This window comes from Carex rostrata, chromosome 2 (genome assembly GCF_964058835.1).
Source record: "Carex rostrata chromosome 2, lpCarRost1.2, whole genome shotgun sequence".
Lineage (NCBI taxonomy): Eukaryota > Viridiplantae > Streptophyta > Magnoliopsida > Poales > Cyperaceae > Carex > Carex rostrata.
Genome location: NC_135919.1, coordinates 15569698 through 15593657, shown reverse-complemented (window position 1 = coordinate 15593657; position 23960 = coordinate 15569698). Strand labels below are relative to the sequence as shown.

Below are 23960 nucleotides of genomic sequence, written 5' to 3'. Positions count from 1 at the left end.
AAAAATTTAGCCACCATAAAAAAGGACGTGGGAATGCCTCGACAGCTAATTGAAAATCCAGACCATTTCCAGGATTACTTTACCTCCTCTTTTTTTCCTCTTGCTAGTGTCATATATCTAAAAGGTGCCAGTATTACAATGATTATAATTAGTTGATATGATTTTGATTCAAATCAAAGAAGATAACTGCATCGCTGTTCGAAGTGTTGCGAGCTATTGTGATGGTTTTGGAAGCCTTTGGTAGCAGGCCCTGCAGTTTGGTCGGGTGTCCTCGACGGATGTTGTTCTAATTGTTGGAAATTTTGAATGTACATGTTTTGAAAGTGCCATTTGAGCTGTACAAAATTTCAGCTTTCTCATCCGAACTGATTGTAAGAACTACGCGGCATTCCAGTAGGAATAAAATTACGAAGAACTATTAAAAGGAATACAACTATAATTACGTAGTGCACAAAAGGAAATTTCAAATATGAATTGGATGTTTGCAACAAATACTGAAGAAGTTATCTCAATTGCAAAATACAGTTCCAAAAATAGAAAAATAATGAAGAAAGAATTTCAGAGGTTATACATTTAAGAAAACATTATTGGGTCATTGGTACTCTGTGGAAACAAGCAAGGAACTCGATGTTCCCTTCAGCACCCTTGATAGGTGATTCAATCCACCCTTCATTTTTGAATCCAAATTCTTCAACACCCTTTATTATCCTCTCCAGAACCTGTCCAAACCAACCCATCAATAAACAATTTAATTATAAAGAAAAATAGAAGGGTCGGGTGGTTGGTATTCCCAGCAGCACACATGCTATTAATTTAGGATAAGCTGATGTTTTGCATAGGGCTGTCAAAAAAGCTCGCGGCTCGTGGCTCGCTCGTGGCTCGCCTCTAGCTCGCTCGGTAGTGGACCGAGCTGTTAACGAGCCAGCTCGGTTCAGGCTCGGTCCAAAATAAACGAGCTGAGCCAGAGGTCAGCTCGGACCGGGCCAGCTCGGCTCGTTAAGCTATAGTGGATTTAGGGTTTAGTCCCGTATAATTTTAAGTCCAGTTCCATTTTCAAAGGCGCAATTATGCAAAATTGATGAATTTTCGGTTTGGGAAGAAGGGATATGGGCTTTAGTTGCTTGAAGATGTGCTTGCTGGACAATTTCTTAAATTTTTTGAATGAGATTTCTTATTTTTTTTATTTTTGAATTTGTATAATAACAGCCCAACAAAATCCAGCGAGCCAGCTCGTCAGCTCGCGAGCTAGCTCGGGCTGGCTTGTCACAAGCTGAGCCAGGGATTTTGGCTCGGGTGACCTAGGTCCAGCTCGCTCGGTCCAGCCTCGGGCCAAAATAAACGAGCTGAGCTAAGGCCCAGCTCGGCCCGAGCCAGCTTGTTTACAGCCCTAGTTTTGCACTATTTTCATTTAAATTTTAATAATGCCTGTGTGATCTTCCTCGAGCAGTATAAAAATATTATAGCCATTATAGCTATAGTTGTTAAGAGTTTTGACAGAGAATAAAAATTAGGGATGGAAATATATAATGTGAAGTTTTAAATATAAAAGAACACATACTTCTTGATGCACCTGAGGATCCCTCACTATCCCACCTCCTCCGACCTGAATTCACAGAAAACAATATTTGTAATTATTAAAAAAAATAATTAGCATACACACAATATTAAAAATTAACTACGATTTAAAAATAAATTATAACCTAGGAAAAAAAACACTAAACCTGAGATCGACGTGCCTCGAACTGAGGCTTGACCAATGTTATTAACGTAGACTCCATCTTCATTAAATTAACTACAGCTGGCATAACCTGAATTTTGCATATTTTTTTGACCAATTAGGATATGCATAGCAAATATTTAACACTGCAATTATTACAACAGAGGTAGCAAAAGATATGAAAAATAGAGAACGAGTTGTTCTCATTTAGCAGCTGATACTAATTCAACAAAAGCAAAATTTATACAATATCATAAAATTGTCAACTGGTTCAGAGAATAGAAGCATTTCATGTAGAAGATATACCAATAGAATAGAGATGAAAGAAAGGTCTAGAGTCACCAGGTCAACATTTTGAGGTAACTCTTGGAGATATCTTAAATTGGTACGCTCGATGATAGTAACACGTTCATCAGTCCTAATTTTTTCAGCTACCTGGAATGAGAAATAAAAGTAACTATAAAACACAGATAACTGTGGATATCAAAGTATAGAATGACAAAACAAGACAAAATTGTGATTTTGCTCTTTAAATATTGGATTTAATGCAATTTGAACTGTCAATATTTACTCAGTTCAATCAGACCCCTATATTACTAATTCTTTTTTTGTGCAATTAACCATCTAAACTTTCAGTATTTGTTCAAATGGCCCATTATATTATTTAATATTCAATGATAAATTGACCGGAAACCAATCATTAGCACTCAATAGCTAAAAAAGTCAAATTTCTTGTTGAAGGCATCAGTCATATGCTAACTAGAATATGACCTAATAGACAGATGAGCCAAATCAAACCAATGCCAAAAGTTCAGGGTAAACAAATATTTAGAAGTACAATATTTCATGACAGACTGAACCAAAAAAAAGAAAAAAGAAATGTTCAGCAGTCTGAACCAAGTGAAGTACTTCCAAGGGCTAAATGGATTTTCCCTGTAATGACAGTATAGAGTCCTAAAACTTCCCTTTATTTTTTTAGTATAAATTGGTCCCCATAATTAGGGACTAGCTCAACAAACTATTTCTGTCTAACTTGTCATTAAATTAGTGTGTAGGCTATTATCTTCCAATTAAAAATAGTAACAGGGCATGTTATTTCTTCAAAAAAATACTATTCAAGAGAGGGGAAACTTGTTATAAATTGTGGCATTGCAGACTAAGATTTTACTAGGAAAGGAAAAAAAAAAACTAAAGACAAAATGAAAAAATTAACACACTGGCCACAAAGCCACATGCCATAATGCCACACCTTGTTGGAAATAACCTTGGCTTAATGGCAGACCAATTTGAAAGATTGAAAAACCAAAATAATTCATACTCTGGAGGCAATTTGAACGAGATAATAATACAATAACCAATTGATCGAGGCATTAAAGTCTAGGGAGCAAATGTGTAATTTTGGCTACAAAATAGAGAGAAACCCGATTAAGGTCTTTAGTAAAAGTTGCCAAGCATACGTATGCTGTATTTAAAAACATATAACCTAGTGGCAGGGCTGCAAAGTAAGGAATGTATCACTTGACCCCATTAACCTCCTCATGCCTATAACTAATTCATTATTAAATCAAATTTTCACAAACCTGCTTCTAATTTAATTGCTCTGCTGAAAAAGTTCTATCCGCCCACTAGGTAAATTTAGTCAACCTATCTGTGCATATAAATATAATTTCCTATGATGTTGTGAAAGCTATAGAAATCCAATCTTCCCATATCGGAGGGTAGGTCAGTGGTCAAAATCATTATTCCAAAAAAACAGTCAACGGGAAAACTAGCAAGAAAATCAATTTATGTAATTCTTGACAATTTAAAAAATAATTATGAATAACATGAAATTAACCTGACCATAGCCAACATCAACTCCATAAACATGTGAGGCACCGTTTTGAAGCAAACAATCAGTGAAACCACCTGTCGATAGTCCTGAATCAAGCACTATCTTTCCCACGCAATCCACATTAAATTCTTTCAAGGCTGCCTCTAACTTGTGTCCTGCTCTGAAATTGAACAAAAACATTAGACATTTAAGAAAATTAATATTTAGTGTTGTACTTGGCGAAAACAATTGTACTGAGCTTGTAAAAGATCATCACCTACATACATATTTGGGAATCACAGCCTTTATCTCTACAACAGACTTGTCAGAGACAGGTGTACCAGCTTTGTTGACGACTTTGCCATCAACAAAAACTTTGCCTACAAACATCATTAAATATACAAATAGGCACAAACATAATCCAGTACAGTTAAATTAGCTAGAACTGAGAAAACTGAAGAAGAAACCTTATTACTGTAATACCATGCACGAAAGAATTGAGACATGTTAAAATGTTATCAAATTAGAAACCCTCAAATAATAAAAAAACCAAACCGAACCGAGAAAACGGTGATTCATGGTACCACATCTTCCTTAAAAAAAAAATTCACAAACCGAACTTAGAGAAACCTGTTATAAATTGGTAGTATCATAACCAGTACAATACATGTACTGTCCACTAATATTATCCTTGGGTTAAACCTTTGATGACGAGCAAGCAAACCTTGCATTATCCATGATTGTATGTATGTGCGACTATATTGCTGAAACCTCTCAAGGCATATCTCATCTAAACGACGTCTCCTGAGAAGAAACAGAAGAAAATGCTTTATTTTAGCAAGACAACACAAAGGAACCAACAATACAGAGATATATAGCTACTTACTTTTTGGGAATCTGAATTCGCTCTGCTTTTGACCCAGAAAATGCTCTGAAATCAAACTTGTTTGATCGATTGAAAATTAATCCAGCTGCAGTGTGACCAATAAGGAAAATGGATTTCAACAAAATTCAAAATTAAGACGTGCATAAATTGCTACTGGTAGAGTGCTGCCAACTCTACTGTCACACTACTAATATGCCATGTCAGCAGAGCACCCATCATTTTTTCATAATTAATACTACTAACAGAATATTCGTAACGATATAACCTATAAAATTTACTTGAAGTTTGCTACCGAAAATTGACGCCAAAAAGAAAAAGAAAAGTTACATATAGAAAACGAATATTAATTGAACGATTAATCCGTTGTGTGTGTGACAGAGAGAGAGAGAGAGAGAGAGAGAGTACGTTGAGTAGAGGAGGCGAAAAGGCAAGTGGCGGGGAAGCGGGAGAAGCGAAGCCGAAAGGTCATCTCTAGTTCCCGACTAGCTAAAAATCATCTACAAGGCAAATTAGGAGGCAGCTCAGTTCTCAAAAGGTCTGATGCCACCTATTGGGCCTTAAGGCCAAGCCGAGATATGCCCAAGCCCGGAATGAAGAGTTAATTAAGATTCAAGAACCACCAATTGGAATTTGGAAGTAGGCAGGCCGAGTCACGCATTAATTCATTGAGGTCCCAATGGACCCAATCAGAAAACTTTTAAATGGATGATTGGTTTTCTACAAAATCATCTTGGAAGTACATGAAGCGTTATTGTATGGGGAGCGCTATACTGATCGCAACTTTTGTAATTTTGAGAGCTTTGAGAATTATTTTTTTAAATACCAATTTTGTCCTTTCATTTTCTTTCTTCGCTGATTAATTAATAATAAATAATAAAAGAAAGTTTTTGTTTTGGCAAGTAGGCAAGTAGTCCCCTGACACATTCTATTAATTCCCAAAGCCTCCATTCAATACTTCATGTAATGCATTTATAAGCCACCTCTAGAAACCTATGAGCTCCAAAAAACGCCTGACAGCATGCAAAAATCCCAAAACAAATATGCAGATGAGTCCCAAACAATATGCAAAATCCCCACAACATATATACACAAAAAGTTCCGACATAAATATATCCTAAATAGATAGCCAACAAGGGGTGTAAATGAATCAAATATTAGCCGTACGGATCCATATTCGTATTTGAAAATTAAATACGGATATTTGATATCTGAATATCCATGCAGATACAGATATAGATATAGTTTTATATTTTAAGTATATGTATTCAAATAGTAGATAAATATCATATAGTTTAACATATATTAGAAAATAACTTATACTATTCACCATTATAATTAGATAAATATTATGAACTTTGATATTTATATATATATATATATATATATATATATAGAGGTAGGCTAATATACAATCGATTGTTTCTGAGGTCCCGTACAACCAAGTCATTCTCCGATTTTTAAAGTACAAATTATCGATCAAAACCGTTCATCTTGTTCTCCATATTAATATGTACTTGGAGACCAAATTTTACATTTTTATGAATTTTTTTACTATTTATTAAGCCACTTTGAAAACCGCTGATCCAACGGTGGCTTAACAAAACAGTAAAACCAGAAGCTACCGTTGGATCAGCGATTTTCAAAGTGGCTTAATAAATAGTAAAAAAATTCAGAAAAATGTAAAATTTGGTCTCCAAGCACATATTAATATAGAGAACAAGATGAACGGTTTGGATCGATCATTTGGACTTTAAAAATAAAAAAATCACTTGGTTGTACGGGACCTCAGGAACAATCGATTGTATATTAGCCTACCTCTATATATATATATATTTTTTAATAAATAATAGTATTGAAAAACATATATCTGATCCATATCCGCTTAATATTTGATTTGTATCTGTAACCATTTAATATATATACGATCCGTATCCGTATTCAAAAAATAAAAATAAATATGGATATGGTTTAAATACCTATATCTGATCCGTTTGTAACCCTACAGCTAGCATAAAAACAAGCTTCAAAAAATTTCTTAGATAAGAACCCTATACAGCACATAAGTAAACATGAGAAGTAAAGATAGAGATGCAGTATAAACATATTCAATATGTCATGACAAACTTGAGAGAACCCTTGAAGGAAGGCCCATTGGAAGCACCAAATTAATCAGAGATCACGATAATTTCTTTTTGAATTTTTACAGATCAAATATGCACCAAATGCATCATTTGCCAAAACACATGTTTTCAGTTTGGTTTTCCACATATAATGTAATGCTGCACATGCATGTTTTCCATTTCTTAGTCCCAAACAAATTCTAAGTGCATACTCTAAAATTTCAACTGGTGGCATCTCACCTGGATTTAAGAACAATAAAACAGGTCTTTTCTCGAATTATTCCTAATACCCATCAATTCGTTCAGGATTTATCTTTCCTTTTTAAGATATAAAATGAATATAATTTCTTTTATACAGTATTAATGAATCCAAACATATATAGAATTAAAAAGAGAAGAGTATTAATGAGTAAGGGTAAATTAGGTATTGAAATGAAAAAAATTCTCTCAGCTCTCAAAATTACAAAAGCTGCACTTAGTATAGCACTCCCCTTATTGTATTTGGTCGGTCCGTCTTTTGTTCATTTAATTAAAGACGGTGACATGACAAGCATCATCACTGATTGTGCTGCGTCAGCACCGTGCCATTTTAACGTAAACGACACTTCGGTTTTAAGAACGAATGATTTTATCAGTAGTTCTATATAAATACTATACTGGTCCTAACATACTTAGATGGGATCCATATCCGCTGCTTTTTTTAGTAGAAAAGCAGCCAGCTGCTCTTCATTTTCTCTCTATATCTCTCTTCAAAGAAGAGAAGAGAGAGAAAGTGAATCACGTGGGCCCCAAAGTAAGAGGAGAGAGATAGAGAGAAGAGCACGGGAATAGCATGGAAAGAAAAGCACCGGATCTCATTCCACTTAGATGGTCCCATAGTGGAAGGAAGTACATAAATTAAATTATATTGGTCAAATGAAGTGTATGGTACTAAATAGGTTTAGATGGTCAAGTTTCTTTCTGGAATGATATTTGGGTTGATCAGTGTACTCTAGCTATTAGTTATCCTCAACTTTATGCCTTATCCCTCCAACCTCATATTTATGTGAATACAGTACTTAGCTCCCAAGGTGATGTAGTTCAATTTAGAAGACACTTGTCCGGGATTCTGGCAATTGAATGGAATAAAATTTTAAAATTAACTAGTATAACAGCCTTTACTCATGCACAAGATCGAATATCTTGGAAATGAGATTCTTCTAATTAGTTTACTGTACATTCCTTGTATGCTTTTCTTGTGTTTAGAGGAGTCCAAGATGATAATTATGCGATCTGGTGGAAACTACCCATTTCTCTGAAAATTAGGGTTTTTATGCGGCTCTTGTCCAATAAAAGAATTCTAACTAAACAATGACTGATTAAAAAAGGTTGGATAGGCTCTAATCAGTGTCATTTTTGTGGTGCTGCTGAAACTGTGAACCATTTATTTGTTCAATGTGTTTTTGTCAAAACTCTTTGGTTTTGGATGGGATCTTTTCAGGATGTTTTTATGAATTAGCACTCTTTTGATGATGTTATAGATTATGTTCAATCCTTACATTCCAAAAAAAGAATGCTCTAATAGTAATAAGTGCAATATGTGGGTCGCTTTGGAAACATCACAATGACATTTGTTTTACAGGTGTTGCACCTAAATCTAATCGTTCTAATATTTCTCATTTTGTCCTTAATTCACTATTGGGCAGGAAACATTAAAGAAGAAATTGTGCAGGAGATGATGATTTGGACTCCTGCTGAGATTGACGACATTCCGCTGCGTGAATGGACTGAAGCTCTTGAGATTGTGGTAATAGATGGGGACACTCATACTGATGAGAATGCTTAGTTGCTATTGTGCTTTTCTCTAGCTTTTATTTGTGTCATGTTTTTGCCTTGTAATAAGTAATATCCTAGTAACTTGTTAGGTTTCTGATATGAATTTTGAATTGGAAGGCTTCTAGTATGCATTTTTCTATGATTTACTTTAGGAAGATGGGGTAAGGGTATAGGAGGTCATTCTTCTAGTTGATAAGGGTGGCTATGCTGTATTTTTGCTGCTGGTAATCATCTAATTATGACTCTGCTTTTGCTAATGCAAATGGGCAACTATGTCTCTTTTTTTTTTTTTTTAAAAGAACGAATGATTTTTTTTTTTTTAAGAACAGATGATTTGATTATTATCCTCCGAGTCCTTTTCGGAAAAGATCCTCCGCTAACAAAACCAAATTTTGTAATTTTCTTGATAGCTACTATCAAGTGTTTCAAAAAAAACAAAACAATTTTTCAAATGAAAAGAATTACGAGTCCTCGAAGATGTGATTCATGCGAACACGTTTTTTACTCATTTCGAATAAAAAATGTGAGTCTGTAAAGAACACGTGTTTACTCATTTCGAATAAAAAAATGTGATTCATGCGAACACGTGTTTACTCATTTCGTATTATACATTAATTTAGCTAATTGAACTAAAAAATGTGGGTTCTAAATTGAATATAATCAAGGGCTATTAAATTTTTTTTTTCTCAATTTATTAAATACATTTTAAAAATTTATTCTGTAATAAGCTTTTTTATTATTGTTATTTAACGCCTTTTGACTTTTATCCTCGATTATAAAGGTGGACAATTACGAATTAAGAAAGTTCATCAAATAAAAAGTAACAACTAAGATTTAATTCTGTAATCTGTTGTTTGGGGAGGACTAGTATCTCCGAGTAAACGTTAACAAGGTAGGTAGCAAACTAGCAATTCATATAAAGATGGCCAGTCGGAAAATTATTTATTTCGACTGTTTGGTGACTATAGCTAGGGCTGTCAAAAAAGCTCGCGGCTCGTCTCTAGCTCGCTCGGTAGTGGACCGAGCTGTTAACGAGCCAGCTCGGCTCAGGCTCGGGCCAAAGTAAATGAGTTGAGCCAAAGGTCAGCTCGGACCGGGCCAGCTCAGCTCGTTAAGCTACAGTGGATTTAGGGTTTAGTCCCGTATAATTTTAAGTCCAGTTCCATTTTCAAAGGCGCAATTATGCAAAATTGATGTATTTTCGGTTTGGGAAGAAAATATATGGGCTTTAGTTGCTTGAAGATGTGCTTGCTGAACAATTTCTTAAATTTTTTGAATGAGATTTCTTATTTTTTTATTTTTGAATTTGTATAATAAAGTCCAACGAGCCAGCTCGTCAGCTCGCGAGCTAGCTCGGGTTGGCTTGTCACAAGCTGAGCCAGGGATTTTGACTCGGATGACCGAGGTCCAGCTCGCTCGGTCCAGGTTCGGGCCAAAATAAACGAGCCGAGCTAAGGCCCAGCTCGTTTACAGCCCTAACTATAGCATCTGCCATGGACACCCCCCCCCCCCCCAAAACCAAAAAAAAAAAAAAAAAAAAAAAAAAAAAAAAAAAAAAAAAAAAAAAAAAAAAAAAAAAAAAAAAAAAAAGAAAAAGAAAGAGACTATTTGGTGACTATGATTGTACGAAAACAAACAACCCGAAAATAAATTTTATACGTCATCTCAAATAATATTTTATTCCTTGCCAAAAAAATATTTTGACTGTCAAACTTCTATAAAGGTTGCTCAAAACTTTGTATTTAGGGTGAATTTTATGTATTTTCTTTAATGGTATATTTGGATGAGAGCTAAAATAGTTAGAATAGATAATTTGAGAATAGTAAATAAGAATAGAGAAAAAAGTAGTTATTTTTAGATTAGTGTAAAAATGGTGCTATTCGGATTAGTAAAAATGTTGTTTGGGTTGTACATTTGGAATAGCGAATAGTTATAACCGATAAATAATAATGTTAATAATGTGCTAATTAAAAGAAAATATAGGCAAGTGAGATCTTAAACGAATTGTCACAACATGGAGATAACATAAAGTAGTCTCAATTTTGTCATTTCGGAAGTGTGTTGACAAAAATCCGAGAAAGAATCATTTTTCTCTCTCTTCACATTTTCGAATAGTAGCTATTTCAATATTTACAAGGAATAGATAATAGCAGCTATTCTAACTATTCCGAATAGCAAAAATGCTATTTGGATGCACATTGCTATTCTGAATAACCTCTATTCTTGACACATCCAAACATGTATTTATCCCTTCAAGATCAGTAATTATATATTTATTTTTGAAAATTATAAAAATTCACATATTTATCCAATCTAACTCTACAATATATCAAATATCTTTAAAAATAATTAAATAATAATATTTTAAATTAAAAAATTATTTTACAATATTAATTAATAATATGTTGATAACTATACTTTTTTTTTCTCTCTTTTTTAGTCTTTTTTAGTTCTCTCCAATGAATCAAACTTCTCGCCTCTTTCCAAATGCGTCAAATCAAAAATTTCTCCCCACCTTTCCTCGTTACCTCTTGCCCATTGCTGCTTTAATTTTTCTGTCTTCGTCTCTGGTATGGCATTGGATGTTGAATCATCCCCTTTTTATTTGTTCTGCACAATATCAATTCTGTAGACTTTAGTTGTCGGCAACTCTTCAATACCTAGATGAGAGAACATGACCGAGTCGCTCACTATTTTGTGTTAATTTCGTGAAACTATTTTTTTTTGTGAAGGTCCGTAAGCAAGTCGCTCCTGCTGACAATTGTCAGAGTCGCTGAAAAAGTGGGATATTGGAATATCAACAACATTGAAATTTGGATTTGCGTGAGCTATGTGTCCGGTGCCTATTATTAGGGGGTGATGCTGGGGCAATATTATTTGAGATATTCCAAAAAGTCGCACAAAATATGAGATATCTCAGAGGATGCGAATTCCTAATCGATGATCTCAACTGCTGTCTGCTGGCAATTTCGTGAGATCGTCTAGCAGACTGTTTTTTTCTTGGTCAATGTTTCACAGCTCAAGTCTTTATTTAATTTTACCAAACTCATATCTGGAACTCCTGTAAATAACCTTCAAATTGGTTTCTAGAACCCTTCTAGTTCTAGGATGAATACCAATAATAAATAGGAAATACTTTCCAACCTTACCCGATCATGCATGAGACGCAACGGTATCTAATGCCCTTTTCTTTTATTTTTTCCAAGTAATGATTAGGAGTCAAATTACAATTATTTTAATAATTATCAATGATGTTTTATTTGCTTTTCGAATCTACAAATGACATTATATTTGTTTCGTTTTGGAATAACTCAAAATTTTGAATTAAAATCCGTACCGTTTAATCAGAATTTGAATAAATCCGGTTCAAAATAAAATACATGTGTCTCTTTAATATTTGTGCTAAAACATATTGGACAATCGAACTTAAACTTAAAATTTAAGCTAGCTGAGGTGATATGAATTCCTTTATCACCAAATCAAATGCTGATTATTCAATTTCACGGTTTTCAATTATTTTTTTTGTTGGAACGGACTGAAGTAATTAAGTATAAAATGTTTCCGCTCAGCAAAACTCAAAAGCCGCATTTATTTATTGGAGTATAATAATTGTCTTCCAAATAAATCTCCGAGCGCGTCTCTCAAATATTTAATATCTAACTTTCATTTTCAGCGTTCATATTCGAATTTTTTAAGTTTTGTTTCTAACATTTTAAAATGCTACCCGCAAGCATATAAATCTCTATTTGGAAGCAACTAAATTCTAAATATGTGTAGTTTTAATTTCTAACTACTTTTGTATTCAAGTAAAAAAAAAAGATTCATTTACTCACTATATATTTTTTCGTTTGATTATTCTCGTCCATTTTTCTGATAATCCGTGATGAATTTTACAAATCTAGAAATACAAGTCATTGTTTTTCAAATGAGATCCATAAAGAAATACTTTTGAGTTTTTTTTCAAGTTGATGTTTTTATTTTTTTTGTAAAGTACATGAGTACTATTTAAATGTTTGATACAACTACTTTTAACGATTGTATATAGAGGTTTAAATACGTGATACTATATAATCGACATTAATGATTTAAAGGCTTGAACATAGTAGTTTAAAAATGACATCAAAGGTTTAAATGGTTGCATACTGAGGTTTAAAAATTGGAAAATTTAAAGTGCTAATGGAATTTACTTAAAAAAAAGATTTCAAAATAACTCAAGAGTATTTATTCATGGATTTCATTTAAAAGAGAAATCCAATAAAAAACGCTTATATTTTTATATTCGTAAAATTTATAACGGATTGTCGGAAAAATGTACGAAAATGACCAGAGAACTTTTTTTAAAAAATGAGTAAAAATAAATTTTTTTTTTTTTTTGCTTGAAGACAAAAGTAGTTAGGAGTTAAAACTATACAGATTTGATATTTAATTGTTTGCAGGTGGATGTTTAAATGCTTAGGAGTAGAATTTTAAAATGTTATAAATAAAACTTTAAAAGTTTGAATATGTGCGTTGGAAAATGGAAATTACACAAAATTAGAATACTTTTTATGTTAAATTAGTTGGGGACTCGCTTGGATATGATGGCTTGGGGGTCATAACATTTCTCTTGAGTGCGTTTGGATGAGGCAAAGAATAGTGCTAATCCGGATTAGCTACTATTCCGAACTACTATTTTATGTTGAGATGTGTTTGGGTTAGCAAAAATGAACTATTCTTTGTTTGTCTTTTGTGAGTTAGCATGCTATTCTACTAACTCAACTAAAAGTTGAATTAGCTCACTATCTCAAATTTGAGTTAACTTACTATTCATGCTAATCCAAATGGCCAAATCTTCATCGAAACACACCCTTTATTATTATGTATTTCTTGAAAAGTATAATCTTTAGGACACTTATATGGAAACCACATAATACCCTCCCGCCTAGTCCGATAAAAATTAGATTACAGTTTGACCTTTCCGAGGATCAATTTCAATCTGATCTGAACTGTCCAATTTCCATCGTATGGCTCACATCGACAACAAGTACTTTGCCTTCATTTGTATGGCAAAGCATAAATGCCAATGGACGCCCCCATTTCCTTCTGCTGCTCCGAATTCTCTTTTTCAATCTCTCTCTCTTTCTCTTTCTCAATCGTGTACATCTGGCAGCTAAGAAAGCATGGCCGAGGCGAAGAAATTCTCTGCTTCAGATGTTTTGCTTCACACTACAACGGATGATTGCTGGCTACTTATCCGTGGCAAGGTACTATTTCAAAATTTTCTTTTTGCTCCCCTTCTTTTTTTAATTTGAATATGCTTTACGTTTCGTCCAATACTACAAGATATATTTTAAAAAAAATATCTCGTAGGTTTATGATGTGACCAAGTTTTTGGACGATCACCCAGGGGGTGAAGATGTTCTACTTCATGCTTCAGGTGTCTTTTTATTTATTCCTTAATTTGAAGTTATTTGAATAAGCATTGATTTTGCTGGTAAGAAATGAGCTTAATTATCAGGATAATATCCTGTGCTTACCCTAAAAATTGTTAACACTTGGCCAAATATATGATGTTTTATCCTAATGACATGTACTTACCATAAGCAATACATACTCATTATATTCATTCAGTACTAAATTTCGAAAAGAACATGAAATCCTAATTATTTTCCCTGCAATTATTGGCAAAGAAAACCAAATTTGAGAATGGATCTAACTATAGCTCTTACTTTGTCACTCAAAAAAACTAGAGCTCTTATTTTGATAAAGAACATATTTTAAGCATAATTAAGAGGCACTTTATTCTAATCAATACAACGAATCAGCTTGTTGATTGAGTTAATAACTATTAATTAAGTAGCAATTGGCATCATTTACTCAGTGCGCTAGCAATATATGCTAAAAATTATAAATGGTGGATTTTAAAATATATAAGTTATAAACCATATGGTTACATGCGTAAAATTTAAGGACTCTGGTATGAGAGGAATTTTTCTGCCTATCCATTTTTTTATTATAAAGAATTGCAATAATATCCCTAATTCTAGAATACCAGCAAAATTATGACTAAAGTGAACACATGCATTCAGTTGCGCCTTGAAGTCTACTGTCTGAACTCTGAACACATACACTGAGATAACACTTTTTTTAATCTTTATAAAAAGCAAGACTTATGAAAAGAAAGTTTGGTATTGCCTGTGCGGTGCCAAATGTGTACCTGCCTTGTCCTGACCTGATGTATTGCTATTTTCTTGTTAATAAGGCTGGTACCAGACAAAATTTCGGTACCAAAATAATTAAAGACCTCATGGAGGCAGTCTGGTCTGTAAAATTTACCATTTAGTCTTGATAACTGTAGCTAATACATATGAGATGCACTATGTCCATCTACTAACCATTCTACCCAACATTTGATTGCATTGGATCCCGTGGACAGCATCTGGTGACGCTACAGATGCATTCGAAAATGTTGGGCACAGCTCGTCAGCAGAGGCCATGATGGAAAAATACTTGATTGGATCGGTTGATGGCTACGTGGCACCACATGTGGCCTCTGGTGTGACCTCAAAAGCCTCGAGCTCTGTTAATGCCAACAAGCCGGTAGTTGCTCCTCCTTCAAACTCCTTTAATCCATTGCCACTGATTGTGATTGTACTTGCAGTTGCTGCGTGGTATTACTTCACCTTTATTTCTAAAAACAAAGAATAATTGTGTAACAAATTAGTATGAAGTAAATGTCGGGGGCTGTACTTTTATTGTGAATAACTGTTGATGTGTACCTTTTGTCCCAATGTTGAATAACACCTTGTTTGGATGGAGAGTAGAGAAAGGAAGGGAATGGAAAGGAACAAAAACTTTTCATAGAATCGTGTTTGGTTGATAAAATTATGTCGGAAGTGAAGGGTATAGGAGGTGAAAGGTTTAACCTTGTATCATTATAATTAATAGAATCGGTTTTCCTCCTAAATTGGAGTGTAACGGATGGAAATAAATTATGTTACAAATACTTTTAGAAAAAATTACACAAATACCCAACCCTATATCTTATATATATAATTCTCATACAATATTTTTTTCTCAAACCTACAACAGTCACCGAATTTCTCATTAACCTCCTAAATTTTAAGTAATCAAACAAGAAATAAGACAGAAAGAAAAGTTAAATTTATTCTCTCATTAATCATCCAAACATAAAGAAATTGAATATATTAATCTTCCTTTCTATTCCATTCCATTCCCTTCTATTCTTTACCTCTCATTCCTTCCTCTACTCTCCATCCAAACAAGGTGTAAGAGGAAATAAATCTGCTGTGATTCTTTGGGATCGCAGGGACCCTGCAATTCCACATCCGCCCTTTTATTTATTTTGAGATTCGTGCAAAGAAAATAATTGTTTTTAAGATTCGTAGATTCCACAAAATAGATGGTGAGATTTGGAATTGCAGGGTCCCTGCCATCCCAAAGAATCGCAGCAGATTTATTTCCGGAATAAGAGGTCATTTGGTAAGGAGTCTATGTTTTCTTTAGTTATGACCAATGTTATCAGAACCGAACCGGATGCCGAACCGGTAAAGTTTCGGGTCAACGGTTTACTGGTTGGACCAGTGGGTCAACTGGTTCAACCGCGGATTTTTAAAACATACACAACTTAAAAAGGCTTACATATATTTGAATTGTAATAAAGAATTTATGCATAATAGCTGTGATTTGCCTATTTAGAATTACACATACAAACATTATTTTTGTTTTCTAATGATAGTTTTTATAGATGCTATTCAGGAGTGGTGTTCAGAAACTCACAGGTTCTCTTTGCTTGGCTTGTATGAAATCATAAAAGATAAATCCAACCTTTTCTCATTCGGTATTGTGAATGTTTGGGAACACATCTAAATAATAACTGCAATAAGACTATTTATATTTTTCTTTGTGCCAGTTAAGGCTAATTTTAACCACACGTTATAGTAACATAAATGGATAAGTTCTTTTACTTCCAAGGCTTTTTTGTAATACAACTATGCAAATCCAAAGATAATAACCTGGAGGGCCTTTGATTTTGCTAGCAAAATGTCAAAGGAAACCCATTATTTCACAAATCTGTATTGAAATTTTGGTTTGAGCATTTTGTCAAACACATTGAGGGCATTCAACTATTACACTAATGGGATCAAATATTATTCTTAAAAGTGCCTTTAAACTATGAAATGTCAAGATTCATATGAGATACTTACATTATTTACTTTTGTTTGCTAATTCTAATTACTAGAAAATGAGATGGATAAGCTTCTCTTGCTTGAACAATGAGCTATTTTCATTATCGTACATGAGAGGATTTTGAACAAAAAAAAAAAAGAGAAAGAAAAAAGCCAACACAATTTCTCCCTACATAAATCTGATAAGTTTTCAATCTATCACGAGAGAAATGGGAAAGAAATTGAAAGAAACAGCAAATCTGGAGAAAAAGAAAATCGAGAATGTAAAGTCCGATGTGTAGAAAACTCGTTTTTTCTCTGAACGGGTCATTGTTTTTTTTAAAAACCAGTTAATTAACCCGGTTTTGACCGGTTCTATTACATTTCCGATCTCCTCAGCAAACCAAACCGGTACATCCTCCGGGTCCGGTTTTTTCTGGTTAAACCACCGGTCCGGTCCGGTTCTGATAACACTGGTTATGATAATAACAGGTATTTGACTTTTCAATGAGAAATATTCTTGAGTGTCATATGATTGGATTGGCTTAGATTGTGATTGCTACATTTTTAATTTAATTTTGGCAGTAATACGTCACTTGTAGTTGATACGTCTTTGATACTGAACATTTGCATGCCTGATTGCTATGATACAAATGATTGGAAAACAATTGTAAATATGATATTTTCCTCAAAAGTGATTTTTGTAAATATGATATGTTTTCACTATGGAAGTGAATTTTGGAGGACAAAGATAATGTGAAATAAATTTTGTTTGGCTTGTTACTTTGTTAGTTTGTTGGGGCAATAGCAAATTAACAAGTGTATTTGTTCCAGCAAGAACTATACAAGTATTTGCTTTGCTTCGATGGAGAACTATTGTTCCCAATGATAAACAGGTTCATCCATGGGAAATGCAGATAGCGACTAGAGCAGAGATTATATTATGAACATTTCTAACTCTGTGCAACTTGTCTCATGTGAACTCTGATTTGTCGTTTTTGTTTCCTTTATGTGCGTCGATCGATTTCTGTTTGGTTGATTTGGACTTTTTAGGAGACCAGATGCATGACAGTAGCCTTATTTCAAAAAAAAAAAAAAATGGATGACAGTAGCTGCTAAAATGAATTCTTCGTCTATGCAGTACACTAATTTGAGAAAAGTGTACTGTCATCCCTTCGTCTACGCAATTCTTCGTCGTTGGAAAAGTGTACTCCAATGTAAGGCCCAGTAATAAGCATGTTGTAGATATTAGAAAAGTCTAAAGTTAAGTTCAACGATATAAATCATTCATAGTTGAGAGCCATCATTTCAGCCCAAAATATAGTAAGGATTTAATCTTTAGAACAGTTCAGCAACTGAAGCGTAGTAATGAAATCTCTCTTCATACCACAGGAACAAAAAATATTGCGGTTCAAGTTGAAATGTGCCAATTGATTGAATGGTGTACCTGGCAAACTAGTCGCTTACACCATAATACCAAATTAGTCACGTATAACGCGCTTGACATGCTACGAAAGTAAAGTTAATTTTCTCTCTAGCGGATATTGATGATGATTTTTAAAAGCACTGTAAAAGTTTACAGGAGTAAATAGGCTCAAATAAATCACAGGCCAGCAGCCCACTTACTGGATGCTAAGACGCACGTTTATTACTGTGTAGTTCCTCAAGAAATCCACGGGCAGATTCAAGAAGAGGCAACCATCCATTCTTAACTATTTTGAGACCCATGTCAAATAAACTTTTTACAAGAGCCCAAAACTCTCAAGACGTGTAACAGGGAAGTTTTCCATGTGTCACTGTGTTGAAATCAGTTTTGTAAAAAGAAAAAAAGAAAAAAAAAGCTGTTTAGCTTAATTAATCGATCAATTAGTCATTGACCGCAATCAAACTGTTATGGATTTATCCGAATAATCAGCAGATTATTTTCAATTATTTTTAATTAATCGTTTAACAATACTCTATTTATCCGATAAGCATATACCGTTATTTACAACACTGGTTTAAACTGTCTCGGGTAGTGACATAGTTTTTATTGTTGAGCCGGCAAACTCTGTTTTTCTTTTTTCTTTTCTTTTTTAAGAGAAGACAAGTGGAAAAATAAAATGTGTACAGTTAAGGTTAATTAAGAATATTTTCGTTGCATGGATATCACATGGGCACTTAAAAAAGAGAAAATGTTTCTGTTCACTGGGTTTTGTCCACCATTTGTCCACAACCTTATCCACTCCCATCTAACTGTCTTTTTATAGTATACAAGATTCAATTGAAAATTTACAGTATTATTTGAAAATATTACAGTATACGAGATTCAATTTTACAGTATGCAAGATTCAATTGAAAATTCTACTGTATACAAGATTTAATTTTTACAGTATACGAGATTCAATTTTACAGTATGCAAGATTCAATTGAAAATTCTACTGTATACAAGATTTAATTTTTACAGTATACAAGATTCAATTGAAAATTCTACTGTATACAAGATTCAATTTTACAGCATACAAGATTCAATTGTAAATTTTACTGTGTAGAAGATTCAATTGAAAATTTTACTGTATACAAGATTCAATTTTACAGTATACAAGATTCAACCCAGTGCGGACGCTAATAATTAACTCTAACTGCCAATAACCGCTAATAACTAACTCTAACTGCCAATAACTTTCTATAACTATAATTTCCGAAAGTACATTTATTTTGTCCTGTTGTGCAAGTTGCAATCTTTTTCTAACTATAATGGGACCGCTTCAAATAGTTGCTGGATGTTTTGTGATTAACTGATATATTTTATGTAATATATTGTATAATTATACAGCATGTAGAAGTAATTTTATAGTATTCGTGCAATTCAAAGCTGTGGATAAATAGTGGACAAAAAGCTGTGGACAATTAGACGCTTCCCTTAAAAAGAGTTACAATCGAAACAATGGGAACAATAATAGGAACCTAGCTCTCTGATATATATCGTCCTCTTTTACATAATACCTGAAAAAACTTATTATAATTGTAATTAACCCTGTCCCTACGCAATTAATGATCCGAGTTAATACCGATCGATTTGCAATATGCATATAAATATATGCAGCCTGCGTGTGCGGTATGTGTACATATGTGATTTGGACATCTATATTGGCTACTGAGACCAACACCACATATAACAATATTTTAATCATTGACTTCTGTGATGATGATCAATATTATAATTTAAATAAATTTTGTGTGATATAATGCTATTCTGGTTCAAATGCCTGAACGACAAAGGTCTTATTATGCCTCAAAATTTCAAAATTGATCAAAGAGTCAATCTAAACTAATTAATATGATAGTAATATTAAAATGTGTATGGAAACCAAATTTTTTTTTAATATATTTTTAGAAAATTTTACTATTTTTGTACAAAATTGTTTTTTTTTGGATTGTCCAAAAACAATAATTTTAATCCTATCTAAATAATAACAAATTTGTTTTTAGAAAATAAAAAATTTGGTCTTCAGACACATTAAGTATATAATGTATAATAAGATACGAGAGGTAACGAGGCATTTGAATTCTCCTCTTCTTTCAAAATGCATAATGAAAATACCACAAATCTATACATACGTACAACATATGCGACATGCATGTAGTGATTCTTGTATATATGAAAATTAAATGTGTTTTTAAACATTTGAAGAAATTGTAATATTGTGTACTTAAATCCAAATTCATCAAATGTTTAAAGGTGTGTTGAACTTCATCTAAGGTTAAACATTGACAAAAAAAAATTTAATTAATTAGTAGTACAAGACTACTAAATTAATTTAAGCAATAAATTAAAGAACTACAACAATTTATGCAAGGCAAAATTTTGTCAAATTTATCAGTGTTCTAAATAGCACTCTATAGCGTTATTGTATCTTGAACACTAAGCTATAGGATAAAAGCCGAATTTTTTATTAATATCCAAATTTTATATTAAATTTAAAAAAATATCCGAATCGGTTGGTTTTTTCGAAATCTACCCATTCCGGAAAAAAACTCTAAATCTGGAAAAAAAATTTCCGGAAATTTTTTTTCCGGATTTAGGATTTCTTTTTTTTTTCTTTTTTTTGCTAAATCCGGAAAAAAAATTTCCGAATTTAGGATTTTTTTTTCAGAAAATTTTTTTTTTTAGGAAATTTTTTTTTTCAGTTTTTATTTATAATTTATTTATTTTTTGTATTGAAGTATTACAAATATTTAATATATTTTTTAAAAAATAGATGGAATACTATATAATTTGATTTATTCGAAAGACTGCTACAAATAATCCGGATCAACGTTTTTCATGCCGAATTTTTTACGGCCGTAAAAAAAAAAAATAATATAATATATGTATATGTATATGTATATATAATATAATATATGTATATGTATATGTATATATAATATAATATATGTATATGTATATATAATATAATATATGTATATATATGTATATATAATATAATATATGTATATATATGTATATATAATATAATATATGTATATATATGTATATATAATATAATATATATGAAAATGAAGATATAAAATATGAGGTATGATGAGGTATAAAAAATATGAGATATTGGAACCCTCAGTTAGTGCCTCAAAAATTCAGTTTAAGTTTTCGTTCAACGGTAGACATTCAACGATCGGTATTTTCAAAGTTTTCAAAGTCCAAACAGATCGTTGAATGCCTACCGTTGAAACTGTAATATTCCGTCCCGTTGATTTTTATTTATTTATTATTATTTATCAATAAACTTAAAAGCTGGCAAATAATACGTAAACTTTATATATAAAACCTAAGATACAAATGATATTGAAAGTAATAAATAAATAATTATTTGAAAAATAATTATGAGACCTACAACTTTTATAATTATTCTTATAAGATATTTTCATAATGATATTAAAATTTATATGTTTTTATTTTGATAACATATCTTATTTATATACTACGAGTATGTTATTGGAAAAATAAATAAAGTATGAATAATATATTTCTTTAGAAGAAGAATGAAATAATAAAATTACCATTTCTGTTTTATATTCCTAAAGCTTGGATTTGTCCAATCAATTTTCTATATTTACTTTATTTCCTAAATTAATAATTTGACAAACTTTAATTGTAAATTAAGAAGAAAAATTAATGAGACGCGTCCCATGCTCCACAAATCACGTTTACGCATACCCGTTTCTCTTTTCTTTTCTTTTCTTTTAAAACCCAAAACCTAAAATACCTTTCTTTGATTTATTTCCTGCCGCCTCCTCTATTTTGTCTCAAAACCATTCCACCTCTCTATAGTAATTGAAAATAAATTTAACAATGAAACCATGCTAAAGAGATCCCTTCAATTATTGCCGCCCCACACTCTCTCTTCTCATTGCTTCGCAGCCACCAGCAAAGTTCCCGAAATTCCTCTTCTTTTGTTTTGAAAATTCTTCATTAAGGTACTTGAAGTTTCTGTTATTTTGTTACATAAGTTGAATAGATTAGGAGGTAACAATTAAATCAAAATGGTTAGTCAATTTCGTTCTCTAATTAAAATATGAAAACTTAGTTTTTTTGAAAATATTTTCTTTATAGTTTTATTATAATCTAAAAATTTAAAGTTATTAGTAAGTATTCCTTAATTATATTAAAGTTTATTAAAATCTGGAATGTTTTTCTTATTAATGAACTATATTCTTTCGTTATGTTAAAAGAAAATCTGATTTCTATGCATACTGTTATATTTGTCTAAACTCACTAGTTGTTGTTGTTGTTGTTGTTGTTGTTGTTGTTGTTGTTGTTGTTATTATTATTATTATTATTATTATTATTATTATTATTATTATTATTTTATTAGTAGTTTCATGACCGATAAATTCACAGTATAATAAGATATCAAGTCAGAACAATTTTAGTAAACCTAAATTGTAAAGAAAATTTATTCTGTATGTAATTTGTTTCAACACAATCCAAATTTACTCTATGAATAAACTAATTATATTTTAAGAGTTAGGATTGGTAACATATTAATATAAGAATTAGTATTAACGAAATTTAGAAAATGAGAACAAGAGAATATAAACATTTCTAATTGGAGGCATGCTCATTTATTAGGTTCAACTGTTAAAAATTTAAGTGATGTAACGGACAATCAAGAATTCACTCAGATATCAGGTGCGGGTTTCCTAGACTTTATAAAACTATTTTAATTTCCTATTGTCATTAAACTGTTTATTATTATTGCATTAGTCGGATTTAAGCATGTTGTTGTCGAACCATTCGTATGACTTGAGTAGACACAAATAACTTGCATGAAATGATAGAATTCATATATTGACCAATGGACTTGCATGGATAGGATGTGTTGAGCATGGCATGAACAGGATGTGTTGAGCATGGCATGAACTATGTGATTGAATAAATGTGTTTTTGAAAAAGAACGAATATGGTAATTGAACAGGGGCCAATATGCTTGCATATTGGGATGTATACATTGGGTCTAGTGTTCGACTGGACCCCTCGATAACGTGACTGTAGGCGAAAGCGGTCCTGTCACGGGTCTAACCCTAGCGTCTGGCGGGAGTTCCACGGTTAGGGCGACAGCCTCTCAGCGTCAGGCGGGAGTTCCGCGGTTGAGTTGGCGGTTTCTTTCGGCGTCGGGCGGGAGTTCCACGGTCGAAGAAACAAGGAAATTAAGTGGTTTCTTCCGGCGTCGGGCGGGAGTTCCGTGGTCGGAGAAACAAGAAAAATAAGAAAAGAAAATGAAAGAATGATTAAGGAAATATATAGTAGTAGATGCATTGCATTAGGGAATACATATGCATTTTATTTCTTATCATATTTGTGAATATAAGTAAAGGTTTTATAAACTCTGGGCTGGAACTAAATCCCGCACTGAGAGAAGGTTTGATCTCTCACCCGTTCCACTTTTATGTGGGTTCCAGGTAACGAAAAGGAATGATTCGAGCAAGGACAAGAGTGAGACTAATCGGGAAGACATATTAGTGATAAAATGCCACATATTGTTTAAATTTTGTTTCTATGATTATATATTGATACATTGAGCAGGCATGACAGTGTCTGTGTTACTAGCCATGTCTGACATGATCGCTTGTGAAAACTCTTTTGCTTATGGAATAAAATGTGGCTTTATTAAATTTTATTGATAATGTATGTGATGTGCACACGCCTTACGTGAAAACACGTGGCGGGTTGTCCCGGGGTGTGACAGAAACGAAAACTTAAACTGAATTTTTGAGACACTAAACGAGGGTTCCAATACCTCGTATTTTTTATACCTCATCATACCTCATATTTTATATCTTCATTTTCATATATATTATATTATATATACATATATATACATATATTATATTATATATACATATATTATATTATATATACATATACATATATTATATTATATATACATATACATATATT

At 32.5% G+C, this 23960-nt stretch overlaps 2 protein-coding genes across 2 annotated transcripts; one reads left to right on the top strand and one right to left on the bottom strand.

Annotated features, from left to right (window-relative positions):
- Window positions 1-457: 457 nt before the first annotated feature.
- On the bottom strand, window positions 458-4938 carry LOC144545085 (bacterial hemolysin-like protein). Its single transcript, XM_078293655.1, has 9 exons — window positions 4822-4938; window positions 4417-4501; window positions 4255-4334; window positions 3808-3910; window positions 3555-3711; window positions 2024-2152; window positions 1722-1808; window positions 1559-1603; window positions 458-719 (listed from the first exon to the last, which is right to left on the bottom strand). The coding sequence occupies exons 1-9, from the start codon at window positions 4883-4885 to the stop codon at window positions 585-587; spliced, it is 885 nt and encodes a 294-aa protein (XP_078149781.1). The 5' UTR covers window positions 4886-4938; the 3' UTR covers window positions 458-584.
- Window positions 4939-13399: 8461 nt separating this feature from the next.
- Window positions 13400-15095, top strand: LOC144545081 (uncharacterized). Its single transcript, XM_078293640.1, has 3 exons — window positions 13400-13594; window positions 13701-13767; window positions 14767-15095. Exons 1-3 carry the CDS (start codon window positions 13511-13513, stop codon window positions 15036-15038), a joined length of 423 nt encoding a protein of 140 aa, XP_078149766.1. The 5' UTR covers window positions 13400-13510; the 3' UTR covers window positions 15039-15095.
- Window positions 15096-23960: the final 8865 nt, after the last annotated feature.

Coding starts and splice junctions, on each gene's coding strand:
- LOC144545085 (XM_078293655.1), bottom strand. CDS start 4,885: ATGACCTTTCGGCTTCGCTTCTCCCGCTTCCCCGCCACTTGCCTTTTC. Junction 4,335..4,416: donor CGAATTCAGATTCCCAAAAA/GTAAGTAGCTAT, acceptor GTTTCTTCTCAG/GAGACGTCGTTTAGATGAGA. Junction 3,911..4,254: donor ACAATCATGGATAATGCAAG/GTTTGCTTGCTC, acceptor TGATGTTTGTAG/GCAAAGTTTTTGTTGATGGC.
- LOC144545081 (XM_078293640.1), top strand. CDS start 13,511: ATGGCCGAGGCGAAGAAATTCTCTGCTTCAGATGTTTTGCTTCACACT. Junction 13,595..13,700: donor GGCTACTTATCCGTGGCAAG/GTACTATTTCAA, acceptor AATATCTCGTAG/GTTTATGATGTGACCAAGTT. Junction 13,768..14,766: donor TGTTCTACTTCATGCTTCAG/GTGTCTTTTTAT, acceptor TCCCGTGGACAG/CATCTGGTGACGCTACAGAT.